Source organism: Mustela nigripes, chromosome 3 (assembly GCF_022355385.1).
Source record: "Mustela nigripes isolate SB6536 chromosome 3, MUSNIG.SB6536, whole genome shotgun sequence".
Lineage (NCBI taxonomy): Eukaryota > Metazoa > Chordata > Mammalia > Carnivora > Mustelidae > Mustela > Mustela nigripes.
The window spans coordinates 2,377,047-2,399,646 of NC_081559.1; the positions used below are offsets into that span (position 1 = coordinate 2,377,047).

The following is a 22,600-nucleotide window of genomic DNA, read 5'->3' on the forward strand; positions in this document are numbered from 1 at the left end:
GCAGGAGGGACGGTCCGGGCACCTGTCGTCGGGCAGGAGGGACGGTCCGGGCACCTGTCGTCGGGCAGGAGGGACGGTCCGGGCACCGGGCGGCACCTGTGCACCGGGGACCCCTCGTCGGTGTGACCCAAGCGGCCGCGCAGGGGTCGGAGCGCGTCCCCCGGTTAATGCGGGTCCGTCCATCCGTCCGTCCCCGCCGTCCGTCCGTCCGTGAGCAGCAGAGCCTGCCCGGCCCGCGGCCCCCGCCGCTTCCCTCCCTGTCCCTGCGGACGCGGACGGACGGCCAAGACTCCAGCTGCTCCTTCGTCCCGCACCGGCCTCGCCCCCGGACCGGCGACCTGGCGAGACGCCGCACGCGGAGCCGCGACCTTCCCCTGCGGACCGGACTCCGCGCATCCCCGCACGGTCGGGATGGGACTCCCGCTCGGACCCACCCGCCTGGGCCCGACGGACGCGGAGCCGGGGCGACGCCGAGGTGTCCAGTTCCCGCGCGGAGCCTCAGACCGGCCGCGTCGGAGCCGAATCCGCCCCGGACGCCCCGCCTGGGCCGCACCGCGTCTGCGCTGCCGCCGGCCGGGTGCGGGGTTGGCTCCGCTCCGGGCGGCGGGGGGGACCTCGCGGGGACCGTCTCAGGAGCGAGGCCCAGCCCTCCCGCGACAGGCGACACGGGACATACGCCACCACCCCGCGGGGCACAGGGCGCTTCCCTGCGACTCCCCTGACTTGACCCGGTGGGGCGAGCCGGCCTGACCCCGCCGGAGAAGGACTCGGAGCTCGGGGACGTGGCCAAGGACCGGGCACAGGCCAGGCTTGTCGGTGCACAGGAGCAGTGCGGGGACACTGCGGGGACAGTGCGGGGACAGTGCGGGGACACTGCGGGGACAGTGCGGGGACACTGCGGGGACAGTGCGGGGACATGAAAACCCACCGCGCTCTACCCGCCGTCGTCCTACATCTCTAAAGAGGAAGACGCGCTCATCCGAAACCCGTGTTCTGTGACAAACAGGAACGCATCGGTGGCGCAACTCAGGAAAAGGAATCCAGATTTTAGAAACGGTTTTATATAGAAACATTTTACAAAGATTTACAACCGGAGATCATCGTGTCATAGGAGAGAAGGAGGCAGACAACCGCAGGGAGGAGGAAAGTGCTCACAGGGCGGACCGCGGTCCCCTCGAAAGTGCACGTCGGTTAGGGGCTGGCTGTGGCGAGAAGACTTACAAAAGTTTTCTTAAAAATCCATACAAAAGCGTTCCTTTGGCTCCATCCTTCTCACAGACGTGTGACGGAGCCACACGGGCGACCAGCCTTGCTCTACAATTGTGTAAAAATAACTCCAGGCACAACACGGTGAAGGAAAAATGCTCTACGGGACACGTTTTAGAGTCAATCAGATGATTTTACAACAAAACCTTCCCATGCGAGCGCTGTCTGCATCTCGTGGCCCAGCGGGAAGCGGCTCCCTCACATTCCAAGATACACATGGCAGGGGACAGCGGCGGGGACAGTGCTGGGACTCAGCTCAGGTCTCCCCTTCTGTGGGACTTTCGCTCCCAGGTCCTGCGGCCTGACCATCTGGCACGGGAAGCCCCGAGGGGTCACCGTGGTGCAGCCACAGCCTCGGCCCCCGGCGGCTCCGCGACAGCCACTTCTGTCAAGTGCTACATCGGCTGACCAGGCCACCTCACCAGGAAAATAAAAAGACAAAGGTGCTCCCTAAACTTACAACCATAAACCCTATTTGGGAATGCTACTGAAGGACTCCATTCTTCCATATAAATGTAAATCCCTTCCAGTCTATAGGGTCCCTAAGAATAACACTGGTTCCCAAACTCTCTTCTTCATACAGGAAGCAGAATTTGTATTTATAATGCGAATAAGATGTTAGAAGAAAGTAAATGAGCTAGACCTGGACACGAATGAGCTTCAGGGGAAGATGAAGCATCCGAATTCTTGCACAGATAACAGATATTTGCTAAAGAATAAGTTAAATCCCTTGACTAACCGCTCTTAGGTAAAATCTCATCCACTCATGAGAAACAGGGAGAGATCAGCGTTACCATTCCACGGGCTACGTTTAAATGGAGCTTTTCTTTTCCTATTTTTCTTCCATCCTTAAATGTAAGGGAAATTAACCAGCTCACTTCCTCTGACCTAAGTTTCCTAAAATAGCTTTCAGCCCTCACAGCACAAGGGGGGAAACCAGAGAGAAGGGCCTCGCGGTCCACCGGGAGGCTGAAGCAGGAAAGCAGCGAGCGTGCAATCTAACCCGTCCCGAGGGCAGCCCCAGCTCCGCTGTCTCACACAACGGATGTATTCGCTGGATTTTCATTCGTGACTTCTTTCTCATCAGCACCACAGGCGAAAAGCTTGTTGCCCAGAGTTTTCTGGGCGAATCGAAAATACATGATGTGGCCCATAGCCACAAAGGAGACTGAAATCAGCACGAGCAAGCCGAAAGCTTCGGGATTTGGAGCCAGGATGACCATGATGAAATGCAGAAGATCGAGAAGGTAGTTCATGGAGTTCTGGACTCCATTGATAATGCCTCGTTCAGACTCAATTACATTTTCTTGCAGCAGCTGTGTCACAGTTAAATCAAAGGACCAAAGACCTAGAAATAAAATATATTTGTTAACAACTGAATTTTAATTCATAGCTTTACATTTCAGATTCACAGTTTGAAAATGCTGACATGCAAAATATACATTTATTCCTAGCACTGTGCATATATATATCATCATAGCCTTGTCTTTGAGAATTCTCTTCATCAATAAATACTGGTGTTAAGTAAGTGTTGAGTCACTAAATTCTTCACCTGAAACTAAGATTACACTGTATGTTAATTAACTGGAATTTAAATAAAAACTTGAAAAATAAAAAATAAGATAAAAACACTGGGTTACTAGTATGGGTTATAGTGGTTTCAGGAAAGGATTTCTAGAGGCACCGTACAAAAATCAGTCTAATCTACAAACATTTTAATTCTATTTTACTGTGATTATTTATACAATAAAAGTAAAACTCTGAAATCAGAGACAATAAATCTGAATATAAGTATGAGTATTTTTAAAACTTAAAGTGAATGTACTAATATCTTCTTACGGTTAAAGTTTAAGGAGACGTTAATCCATTATTACGTTTACTGCTTGGGTTCTAAAGCCACTACAATAAAGCTGTCTTGCCTGAATATTAATTATCCTTGATAAAATAATGGGCTGCTTTGTATCACAAGATAAACACAGTTTCATTTCAAGAATGAATTCAGGCAGAGGTAATTTATTAGTGCTCTATTAATAATTACTTACATTTTGCCTTATAAGAAGTCTTTACATTGTGCTTCCTTTCAGAGCTACAAAATCCACTTGTCTGGCAAAGTATATTAGAAACACACATAAGCTAAAGGGACTTTCTGAAGGCTTTTTTTTTTCTAGCTTTTTTTTTTTTTAGACCAAAAACACTATCTTTTTTACTTCGTGCTATACAAATAGTCTCTAAATTATAGTTCCTTTGGTAGAGTTATTAGCAATATAAAGACTCTAAATTACTAAATGGCATTATAATTACTATAGCTCATATGTTTTTGAAAATTAAATTACATCAGGAGTAATACTTAAGATGTTCATTTATAACAAAGTGTCAAGCCCTTATGTTTTAAGACAGTATATGTACCTATACACACGCTATACTTTAAAAAATAAAAACTTTATAATTAAAGACTAGATCATACATAAGGATAAATAATGGATTTTGCTTAAATTAACACTCAGGGACTATTTCAGGTCATTTCTTGAAGAATTTTCTGAACCCGCATTGTGGAAAGACACTGTAGCCCATCAACACACAGAGAGGACTTACCGATTCTAGCAGCAATGACACCTGCGAACAGCAGGCTGACGGAGATTATGGGCACGGGCTTAGGACTCATCTGTGGGACGATATTTGCAGGGGCAGACCCGTTTGACACGTGTATTTCAGTTGTTAGGATGATTTCAGGTATTTTCGTAGGGCTCATCGTGGACAGTGGCTCCGTTTGAATGAACCTAGAACGGATATCTTCAAAAGGAGAAACAGACAAGTCCAAGGGGCTTCCTGGCATGAACACAGAGATGACACACAAGATCAAACAGGAAAGCTGTGCAAATCCTGAGATCAGACCAGTCCGAACCAGGCCACATTTTCTCCGGAGCCAAGTAAAAGCCACGGTTCCCATGATTCCAGTGATGGCAGAGGCTCCCATCAAAATACTGAGGAGAGACCCGCTCAGCCCCTGAGTGTAGGCGTACCCTGTGGTGATACAATCAAAGCCCAGCACAGTCATATAGAGGAAAGCGAGGCCCATGCCCGCCAGAAACACCGGCTGGTTGTAGTAAGAAACCCATCCGTCCCGGACGGTGCGGAAGGGCTCCGCCATCTGAGAGGCGCAGCTGGGCTCTTGCTCGTCTTCAAGCTCATGGACAGCAGGGCTTTTCCCACCCATGAGATGAGTTCCCTCCAGGGATTTTGGCTCAGTTTCTGTTAATAAAAGACATCATGATATATGTCAATATAATGTGTATTTTCTTTTGCTAATCTAAGAATTGGAACAATCTCCAAGTAGCATTTATGTTAAATAAGCAGCACACAGCTGATACCTCTCTCACATACGGTCTGTCTCCCTTTCCCCACCGACTCCCTTGGAATTTATACTCCCACCTAAGAAAACAAATTGTATTTCCACCAAAGTAAGTAATAAGAAAACCCATAAAATAAAAATCCAGTAATTGTCTGGAAAACCATAGCATCTTATTTTCTGGGCCCCGTAAGACTCGATTTGCCCAGAAACTGAACTTCCTCTCTCCTCCTGGGACATGTCCACTTCAAGTCCACACTCCCTTCTACTGTCCTACAGATAGCTACGCAACGCCTCTCTTCACACTCTTAGGATTTTCTTATTCCCTTTTTTCCCTCCATTGTTCTTCCCATTCCTAGGGCTCAATTTTCCCAGCTGTCCCTCAATTAATTTCCCTTCATGTCTACTGCTCACATTAAGGAAAATGGCCAGGGGTCCCGTTCCAACCTGCTGAGATTCAATCCAGAATCATTCCTCGGGCCATCCAAAGCCTGGGTTTGATTCATATATTTAACTCCTTCAGCAGTAATAAACCTGATATAAATTCAACGTAATTTTGGTCTTCCCCAACGTTTAAGGTCTGAACACCAGAATAAAAGGAACGAATCACTGCGCTGAGCTTACCTTTCTGTAAATTCAGCTGTTTTAATTCAGCTTCCTCTACTTTAAGTGCAGCTTTCACAGCTAGAGCAGGTGTTTTCTGATAAACCTTCCAGAGCAGAAAGTACTCCACACACATGGACACCAAATTCCACCCCGAAATGAAGCCACAGCCAATGACTGCAGAGCCAAACGTCATAATCTGGCCAACAGCCATGGGGGCCAGGATGTTGGTTAACTGGTCAATTCTCCGGATTGTAGCATTCATATCTGCAGAGGCAGGTAAGAGAGGCAGGTAAGTGCGCAACCTGTCAAAGAGAGGCTGCCCACTCACATAACACAAACTCATGGTCCAAGTGCGTAGATGCCTAAAATGCAAATTTCCGAAATCATTCTGAGCAAACCATTTTGTTTGGAAACAATTTATTGTTTGGGACACGTCATTTTACGGTCGCCTCAAAAATCACAACTGCCTTGGGACTGAAAAAATTAGTTTAACATCTAGAATGGTGACTCTTCTTTCATTTTTTTCAATAATTATTAAATGCCCATGAAGATCTAGGCACCAATTCTCTCACTATAAAGAACAAGAACAATATTCTGCCGTGTCTTCCTGGAGTCTACCTTCCCCGGGGAGAAGAAAGAATAAATGAATGAGCACATACATTTACAGCATGTCAGATGTTAAATATTAGGGTAAACAATAAAGCACAAAAAGGGCATAGAGAGTGCTCGAGGGAAAACAAATTTCAGTTTTAAACATGGCACGGTCAGGAAAGGACTCACTGAAGAAAAGAGCAATATGACAAAGACATGAAGCAGTAGGAAAAAGAGACAATCATGTAAATATTAGTGAATAGAGGATTCCAGACCAAGGAGGGCACAAAAGTCTGGGGCAGGAGGAGCTGCCCACAGTGTTAGAGGCTCAACAAGGTGGCTGGCAGGGCTGCAGCAGAGCGAGGGCGGGCAGAGGTCGGAGGGGCGGGCAGAGGTCGGAGGGGCGGGCAGAGGGGCCCAATCACGCCGGGTCCTGTGAACGCAGGGACGCGACTTCGACAATGAATGCCGCGGGAAGCCCTCGGAAGCTGACGGACAGAGACGGCGCGGTCTGACTTCTATTTTTCAAGGTTCGTCCCCGCTTCTGTGGCGAGCAGACGGGAGCCCAGAGCAGGGCGCCGCAGACAGGAGCGCCGCGGGGAAGGCCGGCAGGAACCGAGGGCGACGGGCGCGGGGCATACTTCAGAGGTAGAAGCGGAAAGACTCGTAAACCGATCAGATTTGGGGTGTGAGAGAAGGAAGACTTAAGGCAGACTCGAAAGTTTCCTGTTTACGTCCTGAGCAACCACCGGGAAGAAGCTGCCGCCTGCTGAGAAAGGAAAAGTTTCAAAGGATCAGGTTTGGGGCAAAAGAACAAGTATTTAGTTTGGAAATTCTGACTGTCACAGACCTGCCGAGGGTCGGGAAGCCACAGCAAGTGGGCAGTCAAAGATGCCCGGACTTCAAGGAAGAAGTAGGTGGCCAATCTGGCAGTCATCGGCGGGCTGAGTTGGGGTTTTGAAAGGTTTTATTGATGGGTTTGTTTTAGAGAGAGCGCGCGGGCGCACGAGCGAGGGGAGGGGCTGAGAGCAAGACAGGCTCCCCGCTGAGCGCCTGACCCTGACTCGGCTCCACCGCCTGACCCTGAGATCATGACCTGAGAAAGAGCTCTTCACCGACTGAGCCACCGGGCGCCCCAGCTGGTGGCGTTTTAAAGCAGTGAGACTCGATGAGATCAGCCGAGGGACTGAGCGTAGATCCAGAAGAGACAAGACCTGAGAGCCGAGTCTTGGGCATGTCAGTGTTCGGAGGTCGGGAAAATGAAGAGGAACAGGGAACGAGGAGAAAGCCCAGGACAGCACGGTACCCTGGACGCCTCGGGCACCGCTGGTTCTAAGGGGGGGATGAGGGGCAAGTGCTGCTGTAGGTCAAGGAAGGCGAGCGCGGAGCAGCGGCTTGGACTGGTCCCTCGGCAGGTCCCGGGGGCTTCGGGTAGAGCAGCGACGGCGAAGGCCTGACGCAAGCTTCAGAGCCCAGCGCCGACCGCGGGGACACGTGCCTGCTGTACTTCATGCCCGGCGCCCCCGGGACGCACGGCGCGAATGTTGGCCCTGGCATTACGGAGAGCAAAGCCCGGCCGAGGAGAGGAACGAGAACGAGTGAGAACAGACACCGTTTTCTTGAGTTTTGCTGAAAAGGAGAACAAAGAAATGGGGTGGTAGAGGTGCGGGGAGAAGTAAAAATGTTCAAAGCAAATGAACACTTTTGTTAGATGCAAAATTACTGTCCTTTAAGTTATGTGGATGGGCGCGACCCAGCGGGCGAGAAGGGACGGAGCCTGGGCCAGCCTGCAGCCCAGCCGAAGGGCAGAGGCTCACGCTCGACGCCAGCAGAACCATCCTCGGGAGCAAGAGCGCAGACCGCGCGCGGCAGCAGCCGGCGTGCCGCCGAGAGCTGCCAGAACGTCTCATTTCTCCCAGTTTCTCAGTGAAACACAGAGCGAGGTCATCACTGAAAGTGGGCCTGGGAAGAGAGGTGCGGGAGGAAGAGCCGCGCGAGGGAACGGGAGACCAGTCCTTTCGGGAAGTGGGAGAGGCAGAGCACGGCAGAACGCAGGGCGGTCTCCGGTCTCCGGCGGCATGGAAGGGTGGACGGCACTGAAGCGAGGACGGTGAGCACAACTGCGCAGTTTCTCCGGCCGTGTTCCCCGGGAGAGGGTCGGATTTAGCCAGGATCTTACAAAAGAAAAGTGACAGAAGGAGGAGAGGCCAGCGGAACTGAGGGCACACGCTAGGAAGCGATCATGGGGGCTCCGGATGCCTGACCTCGGAATTCCAGCTGGTAAGGAAGGGACACAGAGGAGTGGATTTAATGACATGTAGGTGACAACCAGGCTGGAGTACTGTCGGGGGAGGGGTCCCAGAAGGAAGGAGCTGGAAAGACAGGAGGCGGCAATTCAAGTCGTGTATGCCCACGGTTAGGACGACAGAAGGGGAGGCTCGAGTGGTGACACCAAGGCTAGGACATGACCACAGGAACACAGAGCTAAGTCAGAGTGCAGGACAAGACGAAGTCGAGGGGAAGAGGGAAAGTCAAGAAAATGACCTATTTTCTTATCCTCTCTCTCGCAGAGTAGATCGGGATTAATGAGACAATCCTTATCAATCATGCCGGGCACCTTCAGGGAAAAGCACCGCGTGACTAATAAGTGAGCTAACAGAAAACTCAACTGCCTTCCAATCAGTCCGAGGAGTGTATGAGGCTTCCGTGATAACAGGAGAACTTTGACACGGTTCACCTTTCACTCGAGAGGCAAAGGCAGTTTGCGCGGACCTCACCCGTGACCATTTTTTGCAGAGACCTCATAACTTCCACCTGCCCCCACCGGTGAACTTCCAGCTCCTGTGCTAACAGACACGTGTAGCACTGATTGAAATAACTCAATATTTTGATTCCAAAAATCGAGGATTAGGGAAAGCATACACATGTTCTGAAAACCACAGAACAACAACAAAATTAGTTTAATTACAATGATTTGCCGTTCTGGCACTACCTCAGGTTTTGGATGCTCCGGAAGCTTCCCAGTTCCACCAAATTCTATCTTTTATATTATGCTTAGGAAGCTGATAATGTTTACACGTAACATAGCATCAGGAAGCAGCTTTTATCTCTCCGAAGCAGAATGAACTACATGATGGTTTTTGGAAACAACCTAATCATTTGACTGGTAACAGGCTAGGGAAGAATCAGTCCTCTGGATAAGCAAACATGTCCTTTTTGCAAATTTCTCTTTATTCTTCTGCAAACACACAATGTGTTCTCATTTAACTCCAATTTAACTGTTTTCAGCCACAGCTGAGGCACAGAATGCGACCGGAAGTAGCTCCTTGCTATTACACAGAGTATATTCAGTCTCATGGGACGAGAGCCATAGCCAGACCCACCGGGGAGTAGCAGCCAGGACGTCTGTCTACCTTAAACATGAGATCAGTTTTTAGTCAACAGAGTTCAAATAAGAAATGTAACTGCCACACGTGACCGAGCTCACCAGCAGATGTTTCTTTAGGACGAAGGACAAAGAAAACAAAAAACAAAAAACAAAACCAACTCAGAGGCTATTAATAAAGAGTGGTTAACAAAGAAAATAGGGAAATAAAGTAGAGGAAAAAGTCTGGGAAGAGGAAATGAGTTTCAAGCAGGTTGGACAGGCTAAGGGTCATGGCACAGGAGAACGCTTTAATAAAACACTAAACCAAGTACCGAGGCAAATTAGTTAACTAACTGATTAATCAATGGTTTTAGGTAGGAAAACAATTCCTTTTCCGGAACTGTCCAAACTAGATGTTAACAGCTCTATTTTGGCTGGATGTCACCGAAATTCCAAAATTTCTTCATCTTCTAGGGAAAATGTCTCCTGTGTTTGTTGGTTTGTTTTTTTTACCCTCGGTGATACAACTTCCAAAGTAAAAACCTACTCTGAAATCCAGAGACACTGGGGTTGGAGAAGGGGCGTGATCAGCACCAGCTCACAACCGCTCCTCTTCGGGCCACAGCCCTGCACAGACGTGCACGGACACACGAGGCACATGCGGGTTCGGCATCCGGCCCCGTCCCCTGCTGGGGTTCCTCACAGTTTTCTGGGGACTTCAAAACTCGGCCGGCAGAAACGTCCGTGCTTCCTGGCTGCGGCAGGTCTGTCTGTCCAGAGACGCCGGAGAACCCAGGCGCAGCGGGGGTCCCCTGGACATGCACTTTCCCCTTCTCTGGTTTTCCTCTCTGTCTCCTTTCTGTCCGTCCTAGAACTCTGCCTTGTAGCAGAAATGGCCCCCAAAATCCATAGTTAGACTCTTGCTTACCTTCTGAACTAGAAGTTTCTATCCTACTTGGAAGCATGGTTTTTAAGTAAATTTTTTTTTAACAAATGCTGATGTTGAAACTTGAAGAAAGACAACACAGAGGCATCCCTTCGCGAGGCTACCAACCTCCACTACCAGCTGGACGCAGAAAAGCGCCGCTTCCTAAAGCTGGGTCACGGCAGACTGAAGTTCAACAAGCGGCTACTTTCTTCCTTAAACCTGAGAAATTCCAGAAGGCTAGAAAATGGACTCACTGGCCTGGATTCTCCCATTCTGCAATTATTCCTAATAATAAAGGGCAGCTGAGAAACGGACCTCATTTTGTTGTTGTCCAGGGACATCAAAAAGCCCACAAGGTTTTATGGACTCTTTGTTTTTTGTTATTTATTTTTGTACATATTTAGAACAAATTAAAGATTCTGAGTAACTTACACTTTATCCGAACTTTTTTTCCCCAGAGTCTACAGACTTCACTGAGTCAAAATGGGTTAAGAAATTCAGATTAGGAGAAAGAAAATCACTTTATAAGCCAACTTTTTCCTCCCAAGTATATTCTAACAGATATGTACGTGACCTATTTTCAAAACACACTTTTTTATACGCTTTGAATTTTACACCATGGACATGTATGACATACTTAAAATAGTAGGTTAAATAGAGAAAGTAAATAACAAGGAAAAACAAACAAAAAAGGACATAGCCTTATCTAAAGTGCAGTGTAACAAAAAGAGGCATGGAACTACTTCCCATTAGTAAATGATTATAGGAAGGAAAAAAAATCAATGAGAATCACTACTTCACCTCTAGGAGGAATGTCACGTAGCACACTCACACGTGCTAAATTCGTCCTCTTCAAACACCAGCCTCTCAAATCCCTGTGCTAGTTCTGTCTCGACTGTAACACTGCTACAACGAAGTGATGATTTTTTAAAAAGATTTTATTGACTTATTTGACAGAACGTGCAGGAGAGCACAGTCAGAGGGAACAGGAAGAGAGGAAGACGGAGAGGGAGAAGCAGACCTCCCTGAGCAGGGAGCCCGAGGCGATGCGGGGCTCAAACCCAGGACCCAGGGACCACAAAGTGATGGCTTAAGCAAATGCCTCTCTTTCTTCGTTTGGACCTTCCATAGATTTTGCTTCCTTTCTGTCACCACCTTCTTGCCTTTTTCCAGCCACATGACCCAAAGTTGCTTGTTACCCCCAACACCTCATCTCGCCTTCTGTGTCCTGGGATGAGCCATTTAAATCATCAGCCATGGCTTTCTTGTCCGTCAGGATGGTTGGGCAACAGGTTTCTGACACCCATTGTCTTAGTGAGCAGCAGAACTGATTCAGCTGAAATGATCAGCAGATAGACATACCCTTCCTCCTTCACCCTGTGCAATGATCAGTCCAGTGGGTATCTGTGGGGGGGGGCCAGGTAGAGAAGACTGAGCGAGGGGAGTTATTCTGCGCCCAGGTAATATGGATGTGATAGGACATGCTGCTGCATAAGCGTTCTTTCACCTTTCTCTGGCCCCTTGTACACGTTTCCAATAGACAACTAAGATTGTAAGCATCTTAGAAACCATATTCTGGCCTTAATTTTGTTAGTATTTATAACAGCAATTACGTTGTATATCACATGTAATGTAATAAAAGTTATCGACTGTAACTTTAAAGTCGAAGGAATTAACTGTTAGAGTCTCTTTTAGGACTAAGGCACTTCCAATTGCTTTAGAGAAAAATAAAATCCATACTGACCAGTTACCACTGGTAATAATATCCACAGTATGACTGATATAATCTCACAGCAGATTTTCACTGTTCTAGGTACTAAATAAAGAGACCGTGAGCAGAATTTAAAAGAAAGAGCTCAAAAGGAGTGTTCTTCTACTTGCCAGGTTTGCATGGAATAAAAGATAAGTTTGCTGTCTCATAAAGTAACTTGCTAACAGTGAGATAAGTCACTGCACTGAGACTGCTATGGTGACATAACACAAAGACTCGTTTTCAATTTATCCTTCTTTAAAAACACTCAGAGGAGGAGAGTGTGGGGGGCTCAGTCAGGTAAGCTGCAACTCTTGGTTTCAGAGCAGGTCAAGATCTCAGGGTCCTGGGACTGAGCCCCGCACCAGGCTCTGTACTCAGCGTGGAGTCTGCTTGAGGTTTTCTCCCGCTCCCTGTGCTCCTTCACTCACTCTCTCTCTCTCTCTCTTTCTCAATCAATTAAATAAATATTTTCTAAAAATGCCCAGAAGAAAGGTTTAGCTTCATTCACAACCTCTGACTTAAAGTGAATCCTCATATGACCCACTTAGTTAAAAGAGATCACCAGATTACCTGCTAATTTGCTTCTGTCTCCTCCTGCAACAACGACAATCCAGTCCCTCTGGATGGTGATGGCAGTGGCAGTGCTGGCCAAATTGGCAATATTGGCAATAGTGATGATCAAGATGTAGCAGGAAGTCTGAGGAGTCACCAGAGAAAGTGGGGGTCAAGGGTCAGCGTGAACACACTCTACCTACCTCACTGGAGTTTAAATGGTCTTTGGTGGCACAAAATTTTAAGAAATCATTTTACTTTGTCGACATGATATGTTAAGGTACCAGTGGTCGAGTTAAAGGGCATAATATCTTCCTAATCTGTATCATCTATAAAACACATCATACGAAAGTTGTAAAAGTCATACATACTTTCAGGTGACATAGTTACCATAATAAGGGTTAACAAGGGGGTAAGGTTGGAATTTCTCCCCAGAATATCTCTTTTGGAAAAATCACTGAAGGGGAAGTGAGAGGACCCATATTTAAGTCAGAGTTCTGACGCGGGCTGGTTGCAGGACAATGGGTAATCAACTAACATCACTTTGCCTCAACTTATTCATTAACAAAATAAAGGGAACACACTAGAAGATTTCGATTGTCCCGCCTGGCCTTGAAGCTGGACGCTGGACGATATCAGTCTAAGTATTTAAGAAGATTCAAGAGTGACATCTAATCCACTATTTCCCACCCCCTCCTCAGGTCTTTCTCCTTTTTTCATCAAGCTCACTGAGAACCTCGTGTAGGAAGTTACCAAGCTCATGACCGCAAACACAAACACCCATTATTACCAGAGGAACACAATCACGACACACTGTTAGGTATATGGGTAACATTTCTTAGATATTGTGAACAAATTACAATACTAGAGAGCTGAAAACTAACAACTGAATTACATAATAAACTCTTAGAAATGCCATCAAAAAACAATTGAAAAAGTTAAAACTCAAACAATAGCAAAAAAAAAAAACAAACAGAAACAAAACAAAGTAACTGTAGGGGATATTAAAGTGGACACAGAGACCAACAGTGTCTTTGTAAAAAGATATTCCCTAGTCTCAAATGGTTTTCATTTTTTACCACTACGAGATGTTCTATTTTCTGCCATTAGGAATCCCACTGGGAACTTACAAGAACCCATCCATGGTACATGGTCAGAAGGTCGTTTTTATGTAAGAAAACCATCATCAGAATGATCCCGCACAGGATGACCGAAACATTCTGTACCACCAGCGAAGTCTGAGCCACTGCACAGAAGGAGAGACAAAGCATTCACTACACCACAACATCTTGGGGGCCGTTTTTGTCCACATACCCCTGTTCTACTACATTCATGCATATGCAAATTATTGTAAGGAAAAAAACATTCCTGAAGTGAATCCTGAATGAACTATTTCCAGTAGGCCACACCATATCACATCAGGCCAGCAAAACTTGCAGAAAGAATGAAGTATTCACCATTTTTCCTGTTAGTTGAAGTCTTTCATAATGACCACAATTTCATCTAGTGTATTCTCTTGACGGTTTACTGTCATAAACAGAACCACATTACATAGACAAGCTCCATCTTTCAGCGCTTTGTTGCTTAGGCTAAAACAAGAAACCATAGGAAGTGACAGAAGAGGTCAAGGAAGAAGTCACAGCATCCATAACTTCCTCCAGGGTACGCGAAATCTGATACGATCAGATGGTCTAGATGAATAGGAAAGACATAAAAATTTGCCAGGAATGAAGAGTAGCAGTGTGGTCCTCTGGGCATTCTATTGCTACCTGCCGGGCTATGAAACCCCAAGCTACACCTTCCTTCACAGAAAATGCCAACTTCCTTAGAGTGAGACACCCACGCAGACAAAGTACTGGAGTAAGGACGTCAGTGTACCAAGTAAGGACACCCACGGTCTTATCTGTAGTCTCTTCTCTGCCATGTACCAGGAAAGGTGATCTAGGGGAAGATACATAACGTCTCTTATGTCTATGCGGTGAGGATAAGAAGCCATTCCTGCCTTCTTTACTTCTCAAGGTCATTATTATGCTCAAATAAAATACTCATGAAAGTACTTTGAAAAATAAAGAGTTGTGTGTATGCGAGGTATAATTATAGCTCTTGTCTTCAAGGGCAGCGAAGCTCATTCTGGCTCGGAAAGTCATATAAAAGCCTAAACTGCTTTCTGAAATTAGTTTGGGATGAAATCCCAACATAGAACTCATTCTTTCATTGTACAAGGACTAACTGTCAACTACATGAGGTCCTTTTAGTTTTTAGGAGCCCACAGACCAGAGGAAGGAAAGATATGTGAACAGGTAATTGTAAGAGTGTTAAGTACAACAGCTGAGGTACAAAGTCTTCTGGGAGCACAGAGGAAGAAAGGATTAACTCAGCCTAGAAAGATCAGAGATTTTCATGGAAGGTGACCCAGGAGCTGATTTCATGGGATGAATGGGAGACTGCTACCCCACCACACTTTTTCACCCAACTCAACATTCCCAACCTAGATTTTCAGTGTTTGACAACTGCTAAGGTTAAAAGGTCTCGATGTATAATATTCCTACGTTCCTATAAACAATGATGGAAGCAACTAGGAATGTTTTTCTAGCACACAAAACTTCACTTTATCTGCGTTTTGGTCGATCCGTTCTCAAGACAGAAAAATGTCATCTTGACCATTTCACTAATAGCATCAAGTCCTAGAATTTGATGATCCAAATTGCTTTCTACACAGGGCCAGTCACCCTGCACTGAAAGAAACTAATCCCTCAATCTGTCTCCAATGTCTAAAACAGACAAGGCCAGGTCCTGGATTGCCAAGTGCATAATTTGGGAAAATTTTACCCTGACTTCTTATTTTACAGTGCTCTTATATTCTGCACAACTGAACTGTTCAGTTTCTCTCTTTGAAAACTGCACTAATGTTCTAGAATAAATGTCAACATATTATCATTTCTTATCTTTTTATCAAAAGTTTATAATTCAGCTCTTCACGATGCAGACTCAGGCACACTTACTTAAATCTATAGTTGTTGAGTCCCTACACAAGCCGCTGTGTCAAACACTGTAACCCAGAGGACAGATGTTAAAGCTGTCCCAGCAACATCACACTAGCAGACTTCAGTGCACATCATGGTTAGAAAGACTGTCAGAGTTGAGCAAACTTTTAATGTTTAACACGGTTCTCAGAAAAGAGCTATGGCGTTAATTATTAACATCTGGAATTTACGAACTGCCAAAGATCTAAAAAAAAAAAATCAATAAGCTTAATATCCTGGCATTCCGATTTCGTGCAGGGGCCCCAAGACCCTGCAGGCAGAAGAGCTGCCATGCAGCATCCTATCCCTCAGGGGTGCCAGGCCACATGCCCTGGGTGAGTCCCAGGGGTTTCCGGGCCCCGAGAATACAAAGCCTTAGTCAACAGGTACTCACCTCTGAGTCTGGCATTCTTATCCACCCAATCACCAATGATGGCTCCGAGGACCAGAACAGACCCTGCCACCACCAGCCCGTAGACCGCAGTCAAGAGGAGGCTGTTTCCATAGAGCTCTACCAAGAACACAGACACGGCAAAGTGCCACATCCGGTCTCCCTTCAATGAGAAAAGAGAAAATGTTTTGATGAAATTATTTTTATTTTCTAGTCAATTATACAGAGGAAGTTGCTTCCTTATCCAAAAGGTACTTCTAGGCTATACCATGAGATATTCAAAGTCAACAACTCGTCTACGAATCGAACACGGGTCAGGTGGTAAAACCATCCATCGTAGCCCAGTGGAAAGTATTCTGGCCCATTTAGTAAGTAAACCCAGAAAGGTATGATATCAATGAGACATACACACTCCTTATCACCCTAGAAAAAAATGTACCTTCCATACCAAAGGAGGCTTTTAGAGACAAAACTTGGTCCCTTTCAGGTCAGGTTTCCCCCCCGGGCCTGGAACAGACCTATGCTGATTTGGGAGGCATAAAGTAGTTTGATATTGAGCTGGAATGAAACCATGGTCTAGTTCACAAATATTCATACGCCTTGAATGTCAAGAAAAAGCCAGTTCCCCAATTTGTAAACTGGTAAGAATGAACCATATGATCTTTAAAGTTTCTTTTACCTCCAACATTCTAAAATATGTGTTCTATTTCACAAATGAATTTCAAAGTCAAAAACCAGCAAAGGCTCAGAAACGTGAAATTAACATGGGCAAATTCTGGCACCACATTTACAAAAATGTCAAAAATAAATGTATAAGCAGCTTTACATTTCAACATTTTAATACAGATGGGTTTCGAAAGGGGAAAAAAACTACTTATTTTTTCATTCCAGACTATAAATTTTGGAATTCAACACTGGAAAATGTAGAAAAACAAAACCTTTATATGAGTCAGGTAAATTACTAGGTAAGAAACCTATATGGACCTTATTATGAGAATTTTGGCTCCACCTTTGACCTCTGAGTTAACATAAAACAGGACAAGAATGTTCTATTATAATTTAACCCTGGAAATCACTACCGGAAACAAAATCCCCAGGACAGGCTCCCCATGGATTTGACCCTATGTGTAAGTGCTGAGTCCTGGTTCTTTCCAAAGTCTCTTAACATCTGTTTGATAAATTTGATGTATCAGGAGCAAAATATTATTCAGGTCTATCAAACGATTTAAAAATTTTAATAAAGCCAAAACAACAATCTCATGCATTCAAAATTTAAAACAGATGCACATTACACAACAGCAATCATGTGGACCAGGATTTCTCTGTGGGGGTGATTTTATCGCAGGGACCTCCTGGCAAAGTCTGAAACTATTTTGGGTTGTCACAATTCTGGCGGCGGGGTGGGGGGTGGGGGGACTTCTGCCATCTACAATACATCGGGCGGTCTCCCACAACAGAGAGTTATTCAGCCCCAGATGGCAACAGTACCATCTCTGCCACCAGGGAGAGAAACCCTGATGTAGGGAATCATGAACATTCGAGGGGCAATTCGAGGGGCACCTGCCTTCAGCTCTGGTCATGATGCCAGGGTCCTGGGATTGAGTCCCCACATGGGGCCCCTTGCTCAGCGGGGGTCTGCTTCTCTCTCCTGCCCTCCTCCCCTCCTCTCCCTCTGCCTGCTCCTCCCCCTGCTTACACACACACACACACACACACACACACACACGCTGTCTCTCTTGCTATCTCTCTGTCAAATAAGTAAATAAAATCATAAAGAAAATGCAATTCAAACTTGACATAACATCAGGCCCTCGGTGGATGGGGCGGGTATGGTCAAGTAAATGTTAAAACAAGCACTGCAGGAAACCCACGGGAGCTCTAGAACGGTGTGCACTCGCACACCTCAGCCGCGTGCAGGGCCCAGGGCAGACACTGTGGAATCAACAAAGGAGTAGACATGCCGTGAATCCCAGTTGTGAACGAGTAAATGCAGGAGTGGCCGAACCGAGACGGATTTACCAGTCGCACTGTTCTGCTACACGAGATTTGTTCCCAGAATGTTCAAAAGTTCAAGGATTCATCAGTATCGTATTTACTATTTCTGACACAGCTTGTATTCACTTTGATAATAGAAAGTTTCTCCACTTAAATTAAGTAGGATTTATTAAAGTTTCAAATACTATTGTACTAAATTATTAAAAACGTATGATACACATACAATTTGTCTGAAACCCATAAAAGGACAAGTTTATATTAAGATAAAGATGTCAATAAGAAAAACTGTTTTCTTAATCTTCAAGAGAAGAAGCAAATTTAGACTGAATGAGAACACAATGGCCTGGGGAGACTTAGTGCCCCCACAAGTGAAGAATAAAGAGTCAGCAGAGTACCTGCCTCCTTTACCTTAATCCTCATGCTTCTGAAGAGCTCCAAGGAAAAGACAAAAAACACAGAAATGCCCTTAATGACAGGTTGCCTCTGTGGGTGAGTTTCCCCCTTCTCAACATAACGAATGAAAATTATTACTCTATTTCTATTGTCTTTCTTTCTTCCTTCCTTTTTTTCTTAACTGCTATTTTTTAGCCCCGAAACATATAAATGCCCTTAATGACAGGTTGTCTCCATGAGTGAATTTCCTCCTTCTCCACATAAAGAATGAAAAATATTACTCAATTACGTCTTTCTTTCCTTTCCTTCCTTCCTTCTTTCCTCTCTTTCTTGTTTTTTAAGTCCTATTTTTTTACCCAAAACATTTGTTTTAGATTCCTCTACGGTGGGCCGTCAAAACAAGTGCTACCGAGAGAAAACTTGCTTCGTACGGTCTGACACCTCCTTGACGGAGAGGCACAAAATTACCCCCGTTACCCCAATTCCTATAGAGTTTAGGCTTTAAGTGGCAACAGATCCCATGCTCACAAAGCCCAAGAACCAGGCAAAGTCGAGGTCAGTGTTGACCAAGTGCGATTTCAAGCCCACCCATTCCTTCCTTACATCCATTTCCTGCCTCCCTGTGCTCTCCCTGTACTTTGATGATTCGTTCACATGTCCATCTGCCCCCAGCTGACGGCGGCCCGAGGCCAACTGAGTATCCAGGAACCAATGGCCACAGCCAGTAACCCACTCGCTACTTACTGAGTGGCTACCGGACTCCCAGTTCTCCTGCAGGCACTAGAAACTCAGCGGTACCTAAAAGCCAAGGTCTGTATGTTCACACGGCTGGCATCTCAGGGAGCAGAGACCTAAAGCAAACCTAGAACAGTTCCGGGAGTATAACCGCTGTGAGGAAACAGCGGGAGCAGGAAAGCGGCATTCTGCGTTCAACAGAGCCTTCTCTGAGCAGAGACCTGAAGGAAACGAGAGCCGGAGCCACGCCGACACCCGGGATCTGAACAGAGACAGTCCGCAGCATGAATGACGAGGGAGCGGACTGGACCGGACCGGACCGGACCGCAAGCTGAGGACAGGGCAGAAGCTGATACCCCAACCTCCCCAAGTGCAAGTGACATTCCTCTTGCACTCCTGGGTGCCCTAAGGCTAAGAAAAGGAAAAACAAATCCTTAACTTGTAGAGATCACAAGCCTGCAAGACCCCAGTCTCCCTCAGTTTACAAATGTCTCCTCGATCTACGAGAACAAAGCATTTCCATCAATGGCCCAGCTTCCAGAAGGAAAGTCAGACACAATTAACTGCCCTGATAACCTGCGCCCTCGAGGAGGCTCCCAACCATCTTACTGGTAATGTCTTGCTAGAGGGAAAAACAACCTTAACTTGACAATGGCAAGGCTTCTGTATACTTTGTGGGCCCTCTTCAGCATGTGAAAGCTCTTTTAAAGCCCCCCGGATATCATCAGTCACCCCTCACAACCCCAGGGCATCCTGCCCATGGGTCTTCTGCTTTAATAAACCACCATTTTGTACTAAAGATGTCTCAAGAAATCTTCTTGGCTGTTGGCTCTGGACTCCACCTCTCCAAACCTCACCTGTATTCCATAACCCCATCATGATGACATAAGATGTAAGCAACTGGCCCCCCTTTTCCACTGCCTTACACAGTTGGTCACCTTTTTGTGACCAGACACATTTTTTGAAGCCCAAACTAAATCACATTTTAAGCTCCTCGACAACGGATCCACTTGTCACAGTAGTTTGTATTTTGAGAGTAGAGAGTAAAATATATTGATCTACTGGCAGACAAATAAAAAGCAATCAACCCCACATAAATCTAACCTTCTATGCTAACACTTCTGTGTTCAGTGTATAGGAAACCATGATTTGGCAGAGTTTGCAGGCGAATGGATGGATAGATATGCATATATGACATACACATACATAAGCACATATATTTTGCTCTAATAAAATCAACCAGTGTCAAACAGGAGACAAAACGCAAAAGGCAGAATCCTCTAGAGTTAGCGAGCATTCCTCTTTTGCACTTTTTTGCAACAAGAAGTAAAACTCCACTAAACCTTGTATGGTTGTAATTCCTGGGTTTTTTGTTTCTATTTTTTAATCCAATATTCCGCAAGAATTCCCTTTGCTCTACTTAATGTAAGACTGGGGTGTCTGTCACTTTTCTTGTAGGACTCTTAATGAACATGACAAACAGTTCCTCCCAGAACATCTAGAGCTCCACCCTTTTGGCAAATCTGACCTCCCAATCTAGCAACAAGGTCACATAAACATGAAGCGAGGTAATGAGTGTTTGGCAGTGAGGTGCCTCCGTCTTCGAAGAGACAGGTCCAGACCACAAGACGACAATTTCAGATACTATCTCCACCACCTGTTTCTGGTTTTTAAAATACTTAATACTTAGTAAATTAAATGGAAGAAGAAACTATTGATTTACATATAATTAAGAGTAGTTTCACTAGTTTCTACTTAGAATCATCAGCTGTTGGAAACAAAACAAATTCAGTTTGTTTATGTGTATTTGCAGAGTCACCACCGCCTAAGCCTCTGGGGAGATAGGAGCTGGCCTTTCTAAAAAGCCAAAGCCATCTTTGAACTGCTTTTTCTTAAAGAGCCGATAACCAAGCTTAATAATTTCCCAAGAGCATGGGTACACATTTCCTCATAGAATAGTCTGCATTCATGTCTTACGAAGATCCAACAGAATGATCCAACAGATCCAATGATCCAGTTAAAAAGAAAATAACATTCACAAAATTTACCCTAAAAATTCCCTCTTATTTATGATTTTTTAAAATCAGATATTACATAGGAGGCATAAGTAGAATTTACTCAGATACTGTTTTTCAACAGTAAGAACAATTGTTGAAAGATTCTAACCATTAATTAAACACACATCCAGCATCCTTTTGGGTTTACTCTTTTTTGGGGTGTGGATGAAGGAATCCAGGCCCACAGAAACACAGGCACTCTTCTACGACCACATAGGAAATCAGAAGGAGAATTATAAATCATCTGCAAATTTTCTTTGGATGATGGTTTTTAAAAGAGCCTGAGATGCCAAACCCGTTCCTGCATCTGCTAATGGATAACATTTTTAAAGCCAAGAATTCTGATCACTCAAATATTTGTTCTTGGGGTTAATTATATTTAAATTAATCTTAGAATGTTATTTTTAGCCTAAGGCAGTCATTCCACTCTTCTACTGTATTTTCATTGTGCAATATGCTGGAACCTATCATTTTAACGAAAGAAGAAAATGGAGAAATACCTTAAAATGTGACATGGGAGATACATGAGACATCACCCATGCTTCGTAGCAAATTTTACCATTTCCTAAGCCTAGTAACGCAAACTCTATTGACAAGCGTTGCAAGTATTCCTGTCTTGTCATTTCATCTTGGGTAGCTGTTCATCGGCACCAAGAGGGGTACTTCAGTGCATACACTCACACGGACGGGAAAGTATCTTTGGTGAAAATAACTTTTTCACTGAAACTTGGGTGTTTGGCGGCTTTATTTCTTCAGCTGCACGAAAAACCTGGAAGACGGTTGAGTAAAACTGGGCCGCGTGGAAGGAAACGAGAGGTTACGCAAGCCCGTGGTGGGCGCAAGCGTCCGCGTCGCTTACCCAAGTGGACAGCGAGTGGCCCAGGTAGAGAAGGAACTTGGCCGAGCTCAGGTACTGCGCCACGGGGCCTGCGGAGACACGGAGGGCGCGGGAAGGAGCGTTCAGTCGGCGCGGGGAGGGGGACCCACTGCGTTCTGCGTCCTTGAACACGACCACGAAACGTCGGTTGCGGGGCAGTGTGTCCCGCACGGAGCCCGCGCAATTCGTGCACCCGCCCCGCAGCTGCCCGCGCCCCGGTCGGCCCCGCCAAGCCTCCCGCACAGTCGCGGTCCCGGACTCCGTCTTTCTTCCCCGCGACAGTCCGCACCGCCCGTCCGCTCCCGACGGCCCCGGCCCGGGCCCCGGCTCCTGCCCGCGCCCCCGGGCCCGCGCCTCTGCCCCTGCCCCTGCCCGCGCCCCCCCCCCCGCGCTCCTGCCCCTGCCCGCGCCCCCGCGCCCGCTCACCGCAGCATCCTGCCCCGCGGGGCTCCGCTCGGGCCTTGCTCATGACGCCGCCGCCGCCGCGCTCCGAGGGGCCGGGACCGGGGGGCCGGGACACAGCAGCTCGCGGGGACGCTCGGCGACAGCGCGCAGGCGGAGAGGAGCGGCCGGGTCCTCCGCGTCTCCTTCCAACTTAGCTAGCACTGTAGCTGAAGTCGGAAAGCCCGGCCTCGCGCGGCGCTCCGGGACCCCGCGCCGCCGCCGCCGCCGCCGCCCGCCGCGCGCACTTATACGGGCCGGGGCGGGGCTCCCGCGGGC

At 46.5% G+C, this 22,600-nt stretch overlaps 1 protein-coding gene across 4 annotated transcripts in view; it reads right to left on the reverse strand.

Moving 5' to 3' along the window:
* Nucleotides 1-1,045: 1,045 nt before the first annotated feature.
* Nucleotides 1,046-22,600, reverse strand: part of SLC40A1 (solute carrier family 40 member 1) — a 23,007-nt gene continuing 1,452 nt past the window's right edge. For 2 of the 4 annotated variants that reach the window (XM_059393044.1, XM_059393043.1), the window contains exons 2-9: nucleotides 22,307-22,491; nucleotides 21,863-21,930; nucleotides 15,827-15,986; nucleotides 13,540-13,655; nucleotides 12,428-12,554; nucleotides 5,237-5,482; nucleotides 3,859-4,515; nucleotides 1,046-2,614 (exon numbers count right to left, since the gene is read on the reverse strand). In XM_059393044.1, the coding sequence (XP_059249027.1) occupies nucleotides 2,301-2,614; nucleotides 3,859-4,515; nucleotides 5,237-5,482; nucleotides 12,428-12,554; nucleotides 13,540-13,655; nucleotides 15,827-15,986; nucleotides 21,863-21,930; nucleotides 22,307-22,349 (1,731 nt within the window). In that variant the 5' untranslated portion in view covers nucleotides 22,350-22,491 and the 3' untranslated portion in view covers nucleotides 1,046-2,300. Of the gene's footprint in view, nucleotides 2,615-3,858; nucleotides 4,516-5,236; nucleotides 5,483-12,427; nucleotides 12,555-13,539; nucleotides 13,656-15,826; nucleotides 15,987-21,862; nucleotides 21,931-22,306; nucleotides 22,557-22,600 lie in introns of those variants that run through there. The other 2 variants (XM_059393042.1, XM_059393041.1) reach the window with 2 other exon arrangements.